At 35.9% G+C, this 19,884-nt stretch overlaps 1 protein-coding gene across 1 annotated transcript; it reads left to right on the top strand.

The window, feature by feature from the left end:
• Positions 1 to 894: 894 nt before the first annotated feature.
• LOC136798136 (protein moonraker-like) lies at positions 895 to 19,382 on the top strand (the record flags this gene model as incomplete). Its single annotated transcript, XM_067054718.1, is given in 15 exon segments — positions 895 to 1,094; positions 1,559 to 1,675; positions 2,718 to 2,850; positions 3,222 to 3,457; positions 5,293 to 5,444; positions 5,888 to 6,085; positions 6,738 to 6,918; positions 7,092 to 7,141; positions 7,494 to 7,574; positions 7,898 to 8,068; positions 8,574 to 8,798; positions 9,312 to 9,367; positions 10,278 to 10,365; positions 18,505 to 18,665; positions 19,289 to 19,382. Coding segments are annotated over 15 exon segments (2,118 nt in total), but the record flags the coding sequence as incomplete, so codon positions are not given.
• Between the last annotated feature and the right edge of the window lie 502 nt (positions 19,383 to 19,884).

The following is a 19,884-nucleotide window of genomic DNA, read 5'->3' as shown; positions in this document are numbered from 1 at the left end:
CCTCTCTCTGATAAAAAGGGTGTCGGAATTAGAGGAGGGGTGTCGACATTAGACCAAGTTACGGTACCGTGAGTGGTCCTATTCCAACGCGGGAAAATATTTCTGGAAATCTCCAAGAGAGGTTTTGATGTTATGTGTGTGCTATGTGAGAAAACTTTTGAAAAAAATAGATCACCATTTCTCGACTAGTTGCTCAAAGAACTTGAGTCTGCACTGAGTTTGCTTGTGTTGGAAATGTTCAGGACGGGCAAATAAGATGGAGAAACTATTGGCAAAATATAAGATAAGAGAAAAAGGAATAAAAAAAACAATGAAATTGTGTTTTTGTCATTTTGTCTTATTTACACGGTGATTGCTGTTTTTAATGATTTTTTGAAATTTCGACATGGAAAATAAGTCAGTTTTTTGGAAATAGCTTTCAAACTTAATGTGTGATATCTATGTGATATCTAGAAATTCAAGTTAGAGCATCGACTCTATAAAATAAAATAAGAATGAACAAAAAATTTAAATCCTGAAGCTCATAATATCTCGACAAATCTGTATACTTTATTTTGGTGCACCCGGTATATTCACTTAGGAGATTTGAGTGGCTAAGTATAATATGCATTTCGTCCTTATTGGGACTCACAGCACTGCGTACTGAACCCTGGCTGGCCATTTCGATTTTGCCAGCATCTCACACACAAAACCACAAAACCACTTGTCTCAAACTGAGAAAAAAAAGGACAGAAGGAAAATTCCCTTACGGAGTTCTTTATTGACTCCTTTGGAGCTAAGCTTATAATATATAAATAATGGAATAGAATAGAAGTAGAATCTTTCTTTAGGATTTCTTGGTATTTGACAAATTACTTCAATAATTACCTAAAATTTTAAATATTCTATGTTTATAATAAAAGAATCAAAGTTAAATAAAATGCAGCATTCCACTCCATCAAGTGTTTTGAAGAGGAACCTTCCACAAACACAATTATACTTTAACAATGGTGAAAGAAGAAACCCTTCAAATTCGTACAATGCCATTCGAAAACCGAAACCAATCATCATTGAAAAGATTATTCCTCGTTTTGATATTGGGCACACTAATACCGGTAAGACTTATCAGTTTTTACTCCACAGCCTTACGGCTGTTACATCACAGCATAAGAACAACAATTCCTGTTTTCCAAATCAAAATAGAAAGACAATAACAAAGGATTAGGACTTTTTGTTCTACCTGCTTTTTTTTAATTTCATTGCAGGGTCCACCATTAGTTTTTGAGAATGAATAAGAGTTTGATTATTATCATTGAACAAAATTACAATTACAACATGGCGATATCTCACTCAAAGAGTTTGATCATGATTTAATAGATCTTATTGGAGCTTTTTGATTTTTCTAAAATAGCAATGCATTGCGGGATTGTTTTGTGAGTATTACAATAAAAATCTCTTAGGATTTCCTCAAGGGAAATCTATTGTAATACACCCTAAACAATCCCACAATACATCACTGTTTTAGAAAAATCAAAAACTCCGATTAGGTCTATTAGTTTTCTGTTTTATTTCATTATAGCCCTTTCCCTTCCTTCTGAAGAAGAATTGATATCAAGCAAGAGACTATCAGCAGCTGTGCAGTTGGCAAAGTTGGACATAAGAAAGTTAAAATCAATGCTGACAGAAGATAGAACAGGTTTGAAACTATATATTGTCTTGTTACTCTTATAACTGTTTTCAGAGATACCAAGAAGTAAACGTTAACTTTCAAATTAACTCCACATATTCAAGCAATACCCCCTTTTTTCACAGACCGAGTTGGACTCTCCCACTAAAAAGATTGGTCAGATATATCGCTCCTAGTGGATAATTATTATAGTCCAATTTGTGTCCCTACTGAAAATAATTAAATAAACAAATCCTCACTGCAAAATATTAGGCTATCTTTTTCCATACCCATTGAATTTTCTGACTTGAAAACAAAGGAATTCAAATTCCCAGCTATAAAAACATGGCAATGTTGGTTCTCATCGAGTTTCAGTCCGTTATATTTAATCCCACTGGCTGAAAGATCTTACATAGTGGGAACCCCCCTAACTTTAGGGGGGGGTTGGAGGTTTTCAGAAAAATTTAAACAGGTGGGGGTTAGCCTGCCCACAAATCTTAGGTGGGGGTTACCCTATACAGGTGGGGGTGACTTTTTTCAGGTGGGGGTTGGAGAGTTTATTTACTAGTTTTCTTATTTTGACTCAAAAACTTTCTTTCAACCCTGCTCAACATAAACATATACATTGACAGTAAAAATCTATTTCTTCCCAAGTCTAATAATTATAACAAAAGATGTATGAAGTATAAAAAGCATAGAAATTATTTTCAAGTGATTAACCTTGCTTACCCTCAAAATTGTTAAAACAGTCAAAAACCTTTTTCAGGTGGGGGTTGGAAACTTTTCAGAATTTAGGTGGGGGTGGTCCAAGAAGGTGGGGGTTGGGTCGGTAGCATTTTTCAGGTGGGGGTTACCCTATGCAGGTGGGGGTGACTTTATTCAGGTGGGGGTTGGAGGGGTGCTGCCCACTATGTCTTACTGGGTCTTTAAGAAGGAGTGTTCAAGTTGAACAAAACCAAAAAGTTGAGTTTCAATAACATAACAACATAACATAACATCTCTCTTTCCCAATATTGCCCATGTTGCACTTGCAATGAAATGGAGGTTTCAAACGACCTAACTTAATTTTTAGATACAGTATTAGAGAAATCACTCAAAAGAACAATCAAAAAGAATGATTATGCGAAGAAAGGAAAACCCCAGCCTGAAGAAAAATCTAGCATGAAAAACAAGAGAAAGAGGAACAAAGCAGACGATGGAAAAAGGTAAATAAACTTGAAGTATTCCAAAGTTCCTTTCCATCAACAGGTTTTGAAGGAGTTATTTTGTCAATTTACACACTTATCCTTATTATGAAGTGAATACAGTTGCTCTCATGTTGTCTTCTGACCATCCACCAGAACTGTTAGAAAACCAACGAATCCGGCGAGACTCAAACTCACAACCATACCATTCGCGGGCATTTGCTCTACCATTGAGCTATGGATCCATGTGGAACCCAAGGACTCAATTGCCACTCGGTAGAGCTGGAAGTGAATTCTTGTCTACTGACTGGACAGAGACAGTGAATTGGGAGAAATCCATCTCAACTTATCCTTATAATGGAGAAAAACAATCAACAAATTTAATTTTATAGTTACAAATTGCATTTCTATCCATCGTCCTCTGACGTGAAAACAGATGCACCATCATTCAAACCTTCATTACCGGTCAAAGATTCGTCAAAAGAAGATCAAGTTGCAGATCTACAAAAAGAGCTTGAGAAGTATTCCAAATCACTTCAGCAAGTTGTTTCCACACTGCACGATAAAGGTTATGGTGGTCCTCATCGAAATGAAAAGAAATTCAGAAAAATGAACATTCTACAACAAGGTATAAACAAAATCATAAGAACACTTACAATATCACTTATTTTACATTAATTTCTTTAATAATCGGATTAAATTTCGCGAACTAAAAAAATCGCAAGTCAGAGTTTTGAAAAACTTTGTTGATTTCGCGAATAAGCTTGAAAACAGCTAAATTAAAAAATAGCCATTTTTTCAGACTTTAGACTGGTTTTTCTGCCGAAAATGTGATTCTAAAAATTTTGTGGTGCATTTAATTTGGCGAAAATGGCAAATATTCGCGAAATCGCGAAATTTAATCTTGCGAAAATTAATCCAATTAAAGTATATTATACCGGGCGTGCCACGGAAAAGTTTCTCTCTTTGAAGTTAATTTTCTCGAAATCTGAAATATTTACAAGAACTTTTCCTATTTCATTGGAAAGAAGAAAGATTAAATTAAATAAATTTTGATAGGTCATTAAATTCGTTTCATTAGATCAAAAGTTATGCTCAGTTGAATAAAAAAGTTACTTTCAGAAAGTGCTCGAAAACGTTAAAAATTGACCTAACTAATTTTTATTTTAAAATTGGCAATTGAAATAGCCTTTACATGATTAGGATTATTTTCCAGTAATTTAAACACATAAATCTTGAAACTCAAGGGTCGAAAGGGTTTAAAATCTTCATCAAAATCAATTTAATTTACTTTTACTGACACTCTCCTCAGCTTTTTGGTTCTAAACTGGATTGAATCTATGTAAGGCTGGATTTACCTCGAAACCCATGTTTGATGTATTTTTATGAATTTTACCAGATTTGTTGGCCTTTTTGGGCAAATTTCCCTTTTTTTATTAAAACTCAACCTTTCTTTATATAACAAAAGATCATTGAGACAGATAATTATAATTTTTAATGACTGAAACGAAAATACTGATGTATCATGTAATTATGCTTGTTTTTAATTTGATAGGTTGATTTTTAACGTTTTTGAGCACTTTCAGAAAGTAACTTTTTTATTCAATTGACCATAACTTTTGATCTAATTAAGCGAATTTGATAAATGACCCATCAAAATTTAAGTTTATCCTTTTCCTTCTTTTCAATGGAATAGGAATGGTTCTTTTAAATTTTTTGAGCTTTACTAAGCTCATTTGACTTCAATCGATACTTCGATTATCAGCCGGATTGAGAGAGAAAGACATGTGAGTGAAGGAAGAGTCTATCACCATATTTCCCTAACACCCTGCCTGGCAGTGCTTGGGATTCGAACACAGTCCATTGCGGTGCAAGTCTGTGATCGGAACCTTCACACAACCATTACCAATCGGCAATCGAATATAGACTTGCACCGCAATGGACTGTGTTCGAATCCCAAGCACAGCCAGGCAGGGTGTTAGGGAAATATGGTAATAGACTCTTCCTTCACTCGCTGGGTTCTGATGTTTTTGTGCGGCGCTTGATTTAGCTACGATGGTTTTGCTTTAAAAGCCAATCACCGAGCTCAATACAGCCCAAATCTTAATGAAAAAGATCAAAAAAGCTGTGCGTCCACAAATCCTCTTACAGAGTCATGGCCTTTAGAGCGTATACGTGCTAGTGAGGAGTAATCAGAATCTGTATGGACATTTAATTTGCTTGTTTATAATGAATAAAGAAAATAAAGCTTTTTTATTGAATTGAAATATCGTAAGTTGGTCCCTCTTCTAATTTCGTCATCCTTCTTTAGAGGAATTATAGGAAGGTCGGAATTGCTGATTGAAACTTATTTTCTTTGCCCCCTGTTATTCCTATCTCTAAAGAAGGATATCAAAATTAGAACAGGGATGTTGGCATTAGACCAACAGATTTATATCGCAACCATATTATGTACCATTTCAGAACAAGAAGAAAGACGTTGGGAAATGAAAGTGAAGCGAGCGGAAGAACAAGCCAAACGTTCAGGACGTATGTTGTATGGTCTTCAACGAAAAGTACACGACTTGAATCGACACATCAACAAAAAAACTTTCGAAATTAAAGATTGGAAAAAGGTACTGCATGTATTGGCTTTGGTCATTTTTTAACGTTTGTGAAACTTTCGGAAATTTCGACTCTGTCAAAAAGAAACTTATTCTGTTTTTCGTACAGAGGTGTCTGAATCCTTTCATTTCAAAACTTTGATTCCTAATCGAACAATTTCGAACCAGTGGTTTTTTGAAGCGAGACCAATTTGATTAGTTGTTTTACAGGCCCGACCGATCCTGTTCTTAAAATCGAAATAAAGATAAATTTTATAAGTGAAATACTACTTTTATTCTTATTTTTTCGCCGACCGACCGACTCTCTTTTTTGGGTAGCTTGGCCTGTAAAACAACAAATTAAATTGACTTCGCCTAATGTTTCTGGACGTTGATTAGACCAAATCTGGTAACAAAATAATACAAACGCTCAGAAGGAAAATTTCCCTTTTTTAATCCCCTCTTGTTTTGTTTAGAGTGAATACCTTGAAAGCTTATTAGCCGCACACAAGGACGCTGTGAAGACGTTGCAATCGTTTGTCAACCACGCGCCTTTGTATTACGACACCAGTGGTCAATTACCTTGTATTTATAAAGAACTTGGTCAACTCCTACGTCAATTATCAGCTCTCTCTATTCATAAAGAGAGTTTTGTAAACACTTCTGCTACTGAGGTTTGCCTCTTTTACTCTTATCAGTTATATTTTGCTGTTATTTTAGGCTGCACTCATCCCCTCTGATATTTTTTGATATAGGGGATGTGTATCGCGCATAAAATTCCCATTCGAGAGTTACCCCGGGTAACCTGTTTCAATTTTCTTAAAAAGACTCAGAAATCTAATGATTGTATATTAACCTCTAGCCATTCAAAGTTTTAATTTAAACGAAATAAGATTTAAAGATCTTTCATATAAAACTTAATGATCAAGCTAAAAAAGTATTAAAACTGAAAAACACAAAGATGGGGGTAACTCTCGGACATGAATTTTATACACAATACGCATCGCCTATATCAAAACATATCAGAGGGGATGCGTGTGCAGCCTAGTGTAATCCTAAAACTTCTCCTTTGGTTGGATCGGTTTCTTTAAAGTTTCATAAGTTTCTGATAAACTTCTTTAACTTTTAGAAGGTAGTTTAAAACCGTATTTTTAATTACACCGGGAATAACGGCCTCATTCAAAACTTCTCCTTTGGTCAGTTTCATAAAGTTTCTGTTTGAACGTTTTTAACTTTTAGAAGCTTGTTTTTTAACACCATATTTTTTATTACACCGGGAATAACGGCCTCACTTGATTTTAATTGAATCTAACCAAACCTTAATAGGACTTGATGTTATCATTGACGACACTGGACAATCGTAAAGGTTCCATCTTCAACCACAAAACGTACAAAAAGGACGTCTTCAGCTCACCACTGGCACGCTTCCATCATCAACCTTCACTCAAAGATTATGAGCAGTGGATGAAAGAACAGGCACACACAATGAAAATGCAAACCAAAAAAGGTTGAAACTAAAAACTTTGACCCTTTAATGGCCACTTTCAAGCAAAACAAATGAAATCTGAAAATCGATAGAACTCACAATTAAACTTTGTTTAAAGGGATTCTTCAGATGCATTATTGAAGACGATATCCTTTTAGTCTTAATAAAGTCTCTGCATTTTCTTGAATTTCCAGTGAAAGAAGATCTGGACAAACAAACCTCAAAATCCAATAAAAATAAACAGGTATCTCGCACTTTTATTTGACTCGTTTTTTTTCATCTAAAGATGCGTATTTTTATGATGAATTTAAGAAGTTAGAGTCACAGGTATCTTATATAAAACACTAGATAGAGGTATTCTGTCCCTATTTGAATCAAAATCATCCGCCATCTTTAATAAGGAAAAACATAGTTCGGTACCGGCAATTTGATCGATCAAGCCTTACTTTCGCCTCGTCGCTACGCGCCATTCTGTTTTTTTTGCTTGGTTGAACAAATTGCCGGTATCGAACTGTGACCTACTGTGACCTATTTACAGCAAAGATATCTATGGTTAGAGTAAGAAAAAACACTAGTTTCATTGATTTTATTCGTAGTTCATGATGGCAGCCAAACCTCAAAATGCTGGGAAATCTTCGAAACCAGTGGCAAGTAAACTGAAAAAGAAATCAATTAAGGTGAGACAGACTTGTTAAATCAGTTATTATTTCATCCTAAGTTGTTATTGCCGAAGCAAGGGAATAGTTTTAACACAGCAGAGTCTCTTTAATTCGAGCTTTCATAGCTCTAATGTCTCCTCGAGTAGGTTTTCTAGTCCTTTAGCTAATAATACTTTATAAACCTTACTCCTTAACTTGAAAATTCCTTAACTGGGAACAAGTTTACATTCCCATGTGTGTTCGAGTTATCGAGACCCCACTATAAAAGGAATTTAGCTTTTTGTGTCGACCACTTGAGTAATAAAATATGAAAGCTTCAGCTCTTACATATCTCTACCTAGGTTCAATCTTCCAAACCAAGCAACTTGGAGAAAAGACCAACGACTTATTCAGCGCCAACAGTAGCGTCCAGGATTCGAGAGAAGCCACAGATCACCAGATCGTCACCAAGTAAAAAGAACATTGCTTTTGAAGTGGATACACGATCCTTTAAGGAGAAAGATGATGACATTGTAAGTCCTTATAATATTCTTATCTTTACTTGGCTCTGGTATCTTGTTTGTTTATCATCGAGCACTATTCAATATGATTTCATGGAAATGATTTAAACTCTTGTTATAATAAAAATTGACTAAATTGTTTTTTCCATACATGTTTTGCATCTACGCCAACCTTCAGTGAAATAAGATACGTTTTTATTAAAAATATTCTGTTCTATGATATAGATTTTAGGCGCGCCCTGACAAAGCATAAAAAGTAAAAAAAGAATTTCAAAAGTTTTACTCCCACGGCGCGGGAGATGAGAAATTTTGCTTTCTTTTTTGTTTAAGAATGCTGAGTAAGCAAACAGTTAATTCAATCATCTTCCTTGATAAAAATACTATACTCAAACCCGCTCACCTGAAAGAGAAGCCATTGTAATGTCTCTTTTTTGAAGCATAATTTATACTATCTTCTTGGAATATTTTGTATATCCAATGTACTTGCTTTTGAGTTTGTTCCATTCTTTCGTTCAAGGTGGAAGAGGCTCGTGATCGCTCACGTTTCGACGATGTAGCTTTAAAGCAAAGATCTCCAAATTACGACCCTCTTTCTCCCCCGGAGAGTGGCTTAGATGAACCTGTATATTGTTACAATGAAGGAAAACACACAACACGAAGGAGGGTTTTGGGATCTCCTTTACCTTTCGTGGAGAAAGAAGTCAAACGACAACATTGGCTTGACCGCTTAAAGAATCATCAGGTTTGAAACAATAATTTAAATTTTTTATAAATGTAATATCGCTTCTCATGGTCTGCTAAAGGTTTTGTTTTTAAATAAGAGTGATATCGTTTGCTTACTCATCAATTTCAATTTACCACCTTTTTCACATTGGATTGACACGGATGTGGAGCAAGATTGGTTAGAAATAGGAAAAGAAATTACTTTTTTTTGCTCATATCAGCACAATATAACTGTCCTGGTATGAAATATGTGTCTGATTTGAAACGGGAACACTTATGAAAAAAAATAAAACCTTTGAATATTTTTTTTATGATAGATCTCTTACGCTGACAATACGAATGGAATTTCTCGAACTTTCTTTAGATAATAAACAATAGCTTTTCCTGAAATCTTTTTCTCGTGCGGCGCAGGTGAAGAGTTATTTGCATTGTTTAAAAATTCTGAGTAAGTAAATGGTATTTTGTATGATATCCTTTAATTGGAATAATTTCATACTTTAAAGGACCATTTAATTCTGTTTTTTGTTGACAGATGCAAAAGCTCAATCGAATGGGAAAAGAAAACTTGGAAAATTTTGAGCAATTGAGGTATGGTATAGTGTGTGACCCTGTGTGATCATTTATGAACTTTTGTATTTGTTGCCATGAAAAGTCTTTGATCGACAAAAGAAGTATTTAGAAAGGCGAAAGTAAATTCTTTTACGTGTTACGAGTTTGCCGACCCGAACAGGGGGGGGGCAAGCAGTTAGTACACGACACCCATGACACTTAGTACCGTGGTGGGTCCATTTTTCAAATTTTCAAAATGCAGTTAGTACACCAGAAGGGGTGGTGTATACAGAATTTTGGAAAAAAAAAGGTGTATTAAAAACTGTTTTCAAAACGAGAATTCCCCCCCCCCACTGCGGTTGACCTACTCCATAATTTGTTATATTTTTATTTGTTTGAAAGTAGTTAGTGGTAAAAACCTGGTAAAGACAGGTAAAAACGTAAAAATACACCTCATAAAACCTCCCTGGGGTGTGAAATTCACCTGGAATGCACCGTAGAGAGACGGATCCTTATTTTGGGGGGTGGTATATATTGAGCAAGGTCAAAGACAGTTAGTACACGGTGTACTAAGTGACAGGGGGTGTTGGTGGGGTACAGATTTTTCCAAAAATCAGTTAGTACACATAGTGTTCTGTACTAACTGCTTGCCCCCCCCCCCCTGACCCGAATAATACCTCGTAATGAATAAACCTCATAACAGGCACGACGGAACCTTTTTATATCTATATACGGCGAATGAGGAAATTTAAGCAATTTTATAGCGATTTTACCGACGAAGAGCAAAATTTCGGGTTTTTTTGTGAAAATCTAGTACGCCACCTGTCGTACCTGCCGTACCCGTTGCGTAGTGCCTGCATACTAGTAAACCTGTAATAGTAAACCCGCTCGCAATTTATAGCGTGTCAAGTTTGAATGTTCTAAAGTGGATGTTGTTTTATTTTTTCAGGCAAGAATTCGAAGCGTCCAAATACTTGATATCACAAGCAGAAAAAGATATCGCTAGTCGGCTTAAACCCTTGCTTGATAGGGCTGAGGTATGTTTTGTATCTATTATTATTATTATTATTATTACTATTATAATGTATACAAGTTCAATAAGGCACATGAGGGCCTCTGAGAACCGGATCTTGATTACAATTGTCTTGTCTCGAATATTTTCGGATGTTTTTTCCAAGCTTCGTTGAGTCTTTCTTTGAAGATCTTGACAGTTTTTGCCTCTACAACGTATCTTGGTAATCTATTCCAGTTTGATATACTCCTGTAAAAGAACGAGTTGGTTTTTTTCTATCCATGTATATTTCTTTTTATTTTCTTCTCTTTCAGTTTTAGACTCAAAACTAATTTGATTAGTTTGCTGTTCTAGGGTAAAAAAATAACCCTACATAATTTGAAAAATTTGACAAAATTATAAACAATTCTTCTAGGCTATGTTTTATTCGTGTTTAATTCCTTCTGGGAAAATGTCATGTCGTGTCGATTTTGATGTGCTAACATACATAAGGGTCCGAAGAGGCAAGAGGTCATTTTGTTTTGACAAAAAGAGATTTTGAAATGATAACGGGGATGAGTACGCATCCGGTACGAGATATCCGAAAATTTTCACAATCGAAATGAATAAATGGGTAATCAGGACTGATTGCGCCTCTATAATGGCTTTCCGTTGATAAGACGCAAAAACATCCAAAAATTAAGCCCAACAGAAAGTCGTTATCACAGCGCGGTAGTCCTGATTCATTTCGACTTTAAAACTGTAAAATAGCCTATACAATTATTCGAGATGCGAGATGAGTAAAAAGTAAATTCAATTCCAAAAAATAAACCCTCCTCCTCTCAATAATATTCGACAAAAAATGATGATTCAATTGTCAATCAGTTTGTAATAAGAGACAGTTGTTTTTAACCAGATTGCTATGGAAGTAGCAGCTGATTCGGAGTATACTTTGGACTCTCGTTCACGGTGGCCAATTCATGATATGCACCACTGGAGAGTCTTCTGACAACTTTTAAAATTTTCCACCCAATACGTCATATAAACAATAAAGAAAGTGAAGTATTGGGTCAGAGGAATGTAAAGAGATGGAAAAACAGCTTCTTGAAAACAATGGAAAAATGGCTCTTCATATACCAGGTCTCCCTTAAGGGGAGTTTATGTTGACTAAATAGGTTTCTTTTGTTGTCGCTATAAAAAATCAGCAAAATTAGCGTGTCGTGACAAAATTCTTTTGTTTCAAGCCTGATTATGCGCAAACTTTTAGGGCTTATATTTTGGGTACACCTCTCATATACGAACAGGTACCTATATCTTTTTGCTCAGAATTTCCTAGCGATTCTAATGATATAACCGCATCATGACCGCACCCATATATGGAAAGCTAGAGCTCGAGAAAATTATAACTTCATCTTGATTTTACTCGACTTCTGACAGTTTTACAAGAACCAAATTAAAATCATTGCGTTAAGAATTTCTTTTGCTATACATTGGTAAAAATATTGCTCCTTATTCTTAAAAATTGAAAGAAATGAAAAGAGCCTTTTTTGCCGATTACTAGAATCGGCAAAAAAGGAAAAACAAATTTTCATTTTTATCGTCAAATCATGTAGAAACCGTCCGATTTGTATGGCGAGCCGTCTTTTCTGGACTTTCATTTAATGACCTAATCAACGTTTTTACAATAGAATTTTCAATAGAAGTGATCGTTGAACTTTGAGTAATCAGAAAAGCTGTTTTTCCATCTCTTTACATTTCTCTGATTGAGTGGAACAAAAACAGAAAGGTTGTATAATTTGGTGAAATCATTGCAGTAGTACATATCATGAATACTTACCTGGTGGACCCACCGCAAGGTCACACCACCGTTTCATGTTCCCAGTTATTCTTTAGTAATTTTTTCGCTAGTTTTCTTTAGTTCTCTAATGTACCCTTATGTTGCATTTTTCTCCCATTTTCAACTCGTTTAGAGAAAAAAAAATCAGTATTTTCGGGCAAAAATTTGCAATTTTCCTGAATTTGTGAAATTTCCACTCTCACAGTACATTTATCAAAAGGTCCACCCTTACAGTGCATTTTCAAAAACATGCCCTCAACCGCCGCACATAGCCATCGGTCAATTGACTCCCGCCCCGAAACCTGTATGAGATTTTGATTGTATTTCAGAAATTTCGTACATTAGGAACGAAGAGAATTGTACAAATTGATGACGCCCCGATGACGCTAAGTGCATTTTGGGGAGGATTCCAAGTCTTTTGTTTTACTGTAATTCAAGCCAATTACAAATATTACGGTATTAAAAACAATATTGGAAAAATATATCGCTGCCACCAAATGATTTTCACGTTCGTCCATCTCAACACTGCAATGTCACTGCATAACTCCAGAAATGTCTTTTTGTATAGTCCGTGCAGTTTTATCTGGATAATGTTTTACATGCAGCTTAAGTTTATTTTCATCGTTTTTTAAAAGTCTTGATATTATGTCATCAACAAATTCACTAAATGTTATCTTTCTGTCACATTCTCAAATAATTTCTGATTGCATTTTTGGTTTTGCCTGGTTTTAACTTTGAACTTTGAATATTTATTTTAGGTCTTTGGTGTTAAACCAGTGTACGATGAAAAATATCCGTAATCAATTATTTTGGGTCATGTAGATGATGAGTTTACAGCGATTATTTAGCAATATTTATTGTCTGTTATGGATTTAAAGTCATTCGAAATTTTCTTCATTTTGTCTTGAAGCGAATATGGGCTTGAAATTTTCATAAGTATCAAGTAGAATATCCACAATAATTTTCTATCAGCAATTTTAATAGCACTTTGATTTGATGGCGAACAAAGTCCCATTTTCTTTCATTATGAAACGAGTTTAAAGGTTTCTATAAACTTTCTGCACACCGGTTTCTTCCAACTCGACATGGTATTGAACACATTCACCATGATCGACTATACTTTCATTTGTGGTGTTTAAACTGGTAATTTTTTTGTTTCCATAAGGCAAGCGTACCGAAAAAGCAACGGGCGTTTCGGGCGTTTGTTGTTCACTGAATTGATTAACAGAGTCAAATTGTGTTGTCTTGCCTAGTTCTAATGTTGTTGTGGATCCCTTGGGATTTTCTTTGGTGAGTGAGTTTGTTATAATTTCTTCACTTTGAATGTCTTCAACTGTTAACCTGTTCAACATTTGTTCATTCTCCATCGATGGTTCCGATTTAAATTTTCGTGTCCCGGTCACAAGGGAGTCGTTAGCTTTCATATAGGCTAGATTGTCAAAGTCATACGAAGGACTATCAAGCATCGAGTCTTGAATTTTCGCTTCCAAGTCTTGTATCCGGTTGATAGCTTACTGCAGGATGTGTAGATATCTTGGGCGCCCGCTGACTGGTATGTTAAGTGCTGATTGTAGTGATCGATAGGCAAGCCGTATTCCTTGGACACGTAATCGTTCGCGGCGTGTGGCTTCTATACGCGAAGCAGGCGTATGTCTTGGTTTTCGAGTGTCATTACTTTCAACTATTCTCTTTGGCTCGCGCAACGGTTGTTTTTGTGCCATGTTACTCGAGTTCGTGTTATAACCAACTCCCTTATTATGATATTCTCTACAATAATCTATCTTTAAAATAATGAAAATCACCACCAAAAAAAAACAAATCTGTATTTTCTCGACAATATGATACAATCTTTTCAAATTGATGTCTGAATGTTGATTGGTTGTCAGTAAGGTCCAGCCCTCTCTTAAATAACCCTTTTAAATTAACATCGTCGGCAAACTTTGAAGAGTGCAAAATATTGAAATCGATTTTTTTGATTTCGATAGTTATGCTATATAATTTTTAAGGTAAAAACTTTTTACCCTTCATCTGTTAAAAGCGACTATAAGTGGGACATTTGGAATAGAAGATCCTGACTTGGGCTGTGATTGATGGTTGCCACATCAAGGTATTTATCTGACATCCCGATGGCGTATTGATGGCCGCCCATGGTAAAAATCTGAAGGAGCGGGTCAATTTCCCATTGGAAAGAAATGATAGTCGGATTATATGTGCCGTATCCCCAGTCGAGTTCAAGTATCCTTGCGCTTAAACCGTGAAATTTTTCGGTTGGACCCGTCAATCCCGAAAACAAGGGCTATGTTTCCAGGCTGACCGCTGCAAAATCCTTGACGCGGTCTTGCAAAATTCCGTAATCTTAACCTTCCAGGTTTGAAAAATTTTCCCGACCTTCAGAGCGTACAAAATAAAATAGATCTAATCTATTGCTGTATAATATTGGAAAACTTCGTTTGTTTATGAAAATTTCGATTCCGAATTTCTGACGAAATATACTTTAAGAAAAGGGCAATATGACTTTATCATTGTCTAGCTTTCATTCGGTTGCTTTCAAAAATGTTTTTGTCCCGCCTTAAATGGCATCGTTATACTTCTCACTTTTCAGAAAAAAATATGCCTCCTTTTTGAATTCCCCTCCTCTTTATAATACACTTCACTCAATATTCGAAAGGTCAAACTTTTCAAAATAATATATGATGATGCTTGGACAATGATTTGGTCACGAACTTTCGTCTGTAATTTTGAAATTATGCTCAGGAGAAATGAAAGTGACTTGTTTTTGTGTATGTAGTGCTTACAAGGTTTCGAATTTCGGTATTTTGTTTTTTAAGATTTAGCCCAAACAATGTTCTTGATTTCAAGATTTTGCGAGTATTTTTGTGCGATTTCTTGAGAAATTGGGTGTTTTATAGCCCATAAAGCCTTAAAATGTTCTTAACTTGTTCTTTTGGATTTAATAATTTTGGATTTTGGGAATTGAATAATTTTGACATTATCGACAGTCAATGAAATCAATAAAAGTGAGCTGTTTTGGTGAAGCGCCTACAAAGTTTCAAATTTCGGTATATTACATCGGGCTAGCATCTGTCAAGGGTCATTAAACTAGAAAGGGTCGCATACAAACCAGAATCTTTTAGGTTGGTCAAAGTAATTTTATACGTCAAACGTCAGTAGAATTTCATTCCCAGGCCTGACAAGTTGCATTCTTTTCAAATTATGATAACAACTGCTACACGTTTTTTCATCATAAAGACATCCAAAAATTTTCGAAAGTCTTCGAATGTTTTTAACTTTTTGAGTTTGAAGTCTAAAAGTGTTCTTAAAATGTCTTGATTTCACGATTTCGTGAGCATTTTTGTGCAATTTCCTAAGAAATTGAATGTCTTAGAGTCTATAAAGCTTCAAAGTTCTCAAAGTATTCTTAACTGGTTCTCGATATTTTGGGAATCGAATAATTTTGACATTATCCTCAGGTGTAATGAAAGCGACTTGTTTTGGTGAAGTGCCTACAAGGTTCCGAATTCCGGTATTTTACATCGGTCAAGCATGCGCCAAGACACCCCTGTCTCTGTGCCCCAGTGGGTGTGAAACATCCAGTGGGGTGGGATGTGAAAAATCTGAAATTCACTGGGGTGCAAGATATTTCCGAAAAATTGAGTGGGGTGACCAATTTTTGCTTGATTATCACTGGGGTGAAAAAAATCTTTCTGAAAGTTTATTCTGAGGTAGAGTAGCTAGCACTGCTAGTCAAATGTTAAATTATAAAATGTAGTGCGGAGTCGTTGTTACACTATCTGAGGCTACTGATAGGGAATATATTTTTCAACTGCGTTGAAACTGTGAGGTATAAGACTTTTAATCATAAAAACACAAAACATCATCCATTACTAACAATAGGGCAATATACCTCGATCGGGAGACGAGTCCCGTTTGGGAGACGTCTCCCGAAGGGGAAACGATTTTGCAAGGGCTACATTCTTTTAACGTCCATACAACGTCAATCTTGAAGTGAAAAAGGGGGCAAATTGGGGCAAAAGGGGAAGCTAAAAAAATAGATCAATGGAAAGATAAATGAATTTATCAACTTTTGACCGAATGATTTTAATATTGACTGACAAAATTTTAAAATATTCTACTCTACTTTCATAAGCTTTTCCAACCAAAAATATTTTTACGCGAATTCACGCAGCCAGTATCACCAGAGTTTGATGCAGGATTGTCTCCCAATCGGGAGACTTTGCCCTACTGACTAGAATTAACTGCATAAATTAAATGGATTTTCTCATATACTCATACTTGTTCTTGGGATAAAGTAAAAGTGGATTCTGTAAGAACATTTCTCTGAAAGTAATGGAGACTATATGAATTTAATTTTAAAAAGTTGTAGTGACTAAGGAGGCGCAACCATGGCTTGCGCCGACGAGGAAAATTTTTGATTTTTGACTCTCTTGTATAGGCTAAAATCACTCCTTTATTACGAATTTTGCAACTTTGAAAAAAAAAAAAAAAAAAAGACAATTTCAGCTAATTTATTTATGTCCTATCAAAGCTTTCATACTTCATTTTTATTTAACCCAGCAACTTGCATATTCATCAATTTTTCTCTAGTCATCAAGCCTACCTGAAGGTCATCGTTATTTTCGCTTCTGATTTACGAACTTGAATGATCGACCCACAACCGACCTATTTTTTGAGAAAAGCTTGACTGAAAAATGGAAAAACATTTTGCTCTTGCCTTTTTATTAAAGATAAGGACTTTCATACATATTGGATACATTCAAAAACCATCTGTTTAGACCATCTGTTTAGATCATAACTTGCTACTACTTTTGACGACGCAGTGATTTGGACAATTATACAGTTTTACAGTTTTGATTGCGAGCGAAGCGAGCAAAAAAATTGAGTCTTTTTGTGTATTTTGTTAATTCAAAAAGTGGATTCCATAAGAGGAGAGGAGATTCTAGTGGGGTGACCCTTTTGATGTGAGAATTCTACTGGGGTACGTCAAAATAATAAATTTTTGAGTGGGGTGTGTGCGGATTCTTCGTATTCTCAACTTCAGTTGAGTTAGAATCTGAGAATGTCTGTGTGTCTGTGTGTGTGTGTGTGTCTGTCACCAAAACTTTGGGGCAGCCTGGAGACTTCAAAAATGGTCCGATTTGGCTGAAATTTTGCAAACTTGATCCTCGAGCAAATCCCTGGGGGTGTTTTTTTCATTTTTTTCAAAATTTTAATTTTTGGGGCCTGGGGACGAGTTTTTCGCCAAAACGAGGCTAAAACTTTGCGGCAGGCTGGAGACTTCAAAAATGGTCCGATTTGGCTGAAATTTTGCACACTTGATCCTAGGGCAAATCCCTGGGGGTATTTTTTTCATTTTTTCAAAATTTTAATTTTTGGGGCCTGGGGACGAGTTTTTCGCCAAAACGAGGCTAAAACTTTGGGGCAGGCTGGAGACTTCAAAAATGGTCCGATTTGGCTGAAATTTTTTACACTTGATCCTTGGGCAAATCCCTGGGGGCTTTTTTTTCATTTTTTCAAAATTTTAATTTTTGGGGCCTGGGGACAAGTTTTTCGCCAAAACGAGGCTAAAACTTTGGGGCAGGCTGGAGACTTCAAAAATGGTCCGATTTGGCTGAAATTTTGCACACTTGATCCTTGGGCAAATCCCTGGGGGTGTTTTTTTTATTTTTAGAAAACTATCATTTTTGGGGCCTGGGGACGAGTTTTTAGCCTAAACGAGGCTAAAACTTAAAATGATATAATTTTTCTTAAGCCATTAAGTTTACAATTGGGCCTACGAATGATTTCAAAGATACTGAAGTTGAGCCAGTGCGGTTAGCACGTTCGACAGTCTTTCAATGGGGTCATTTTCAGTTACAGTATTCCAGTGGGGTGAGTGATTTATCTACTGGGGTGAAAAAATGGGCGATTTTTGGGAATATTTTTAACTGGGGTGACGAGTGGGGTGGATCACACTGGGTCACAGAGGCAGGGGTGTGCCAAGGGTCTTTAAACCAGATGGGGTCAAAGTATATTTTATACGTCAAACGTCAGTAAGTTTCCATTCCCCGTATTGGCCAGTCACATTCTTTACAAATTATGATAACATCTGTTAATGATAACCCGCTTACACTTCAAAGGAAAGGCACAAGTATCAATTGTATTGATAACTCTCTGCTTGACGCCCAGCAATTACAGAGAAGGATCGAGAGTAATTGGAGTAATCCAGGGAGAAAGAGTGGCGCCCTTCCCTACCTTCGGGCAGATAGCTATCGAAAGAGAAGCCTTTGGGTCGTCTTTGACTTACTTATCAATTGTTAATCAAACATTTCTATCTTCCTTATACCGTAGACCATAGCAAAGCAAGATGAGAAACGAACTGATGATTACAAACGATCCATCAAAAAACGGTTAGCAGAAGTTGCATCTCAAAAAGCTCTGTCAGAGGGAGAACGTTTGGCTGAATACATCCTTGAAGACCTTTTGATGGAAGCTGCTGTCGAATTATCAAAGTATGTTGCTTATTTTGTTTGAAATGAGTTTAGTATTTGTAAGATATTTCTTAACGTGTTCTGATGTTTCTGATAAATTTCAAAATTTATTCATTTTTAAAAATAACATGTCCAATGCAAAAGGGGGTGTCGACTGATGCTTGTTCATCAATGAAAATATTATATCCTTAATATGGAAAAACAGATTTTTAAATTAAAAATCACTTCCCTGATAGCACTTTCGTTGTATTTTGCTCAAAGCTTTTGTCCATTTCAAGGCAATTATTGTTACATTGTCCAAAATTTCACCCAGAAACTCACTTTTTACACCCTTGCAGTGCCCTTTTTTCTCATCACGACCCTTACAGTGCACTTTGGGAAGCCTGAAAATATACCCGGAAGGGCCCCAGTCTCAATTAGTGTCCAAGAAAACTAAATCTATTTGGCTGGTCATCTTTCATGTAGATGGGACCTTCCTCACTATGTAAAAAAGGGTCAATCTGAAATTTAAGGTTGCCTTACTGAAAAAATTCTCAGTTTTATTAGACACTAATTTTGAGATCTGCCTTTTGGATTTGACAACGACGGTTACTCATTTAAGGAGGAGGCATCTGAAGGTTGAATTTTAACCGTCTGTTTTTCAGCATGGACAAAGAAGAAGTTGCAGAAAATGAGGCAGCTTTTGCGTTCGATCGTCCGACGCTGGAATCAATCGAAGAGAGACTTTCACAATTTCAGGTTCGAATTTAAATCAATAGCTTAATCGGATTAACTGTCGCGAGAATTAATTTCATGTTTTCGAGAATAAAATTCGAGAAATTAAATCCACTCGAAAGATCACATTTTTTGCTTGAAAGAGCAACTGATCTTTGGCCGATTTGAAAAATTTAATCCACGCAAAAAAATTGAAAACGCTGATTAAATTAATTCCAGGAAAGTCCTTCCCAGGACTCATCAGTGCGGCTCTGGTAAGTGAACATAGACTGATGTTGTCATCACAGTGCTTAAAAAATACTTAGTGTTGAGCTTGTGGTGAGCGGAGAAGCAGAGCTTACTAAATATTATTTAGACCTGTTTAGACGGGAGACTTTCTGCCTTATCTCCTTTCGATGTGAGGGACGACAGAAGATCGGCGGAAAGTTTGCAGTTTCAAATCTTTGCTTGAAAAAGATTGAAAGAAGTCATTGCATTGACGTCAAAAGACTTTAGACACTAGACTTTCTGCCAACTTTCTCCAAAA

The sequence above is a fragment of the Clytia hemisphaerica genome, unplaced genomic scaffold (assembly GCF_902728285.1).
Source record: "Clytia hemisphaerica strain Z4C2 unplaced genomic scaffold, Clytia hemisphaerica genome assembly, whole genome shotgun sequence".
In the NCBI taxonomy this organism is placed as follows: Eukaryota; Metazoa; Cnidaria; class Hydrozoa; order Leptothecata; family Clytiidae; genus Clytia; species Clytia hemisphaerica.
Note: the sequence above shows the minus strand (reverse complement) of the source record. Positions and strands in the feature narration are given on the sequence as shown.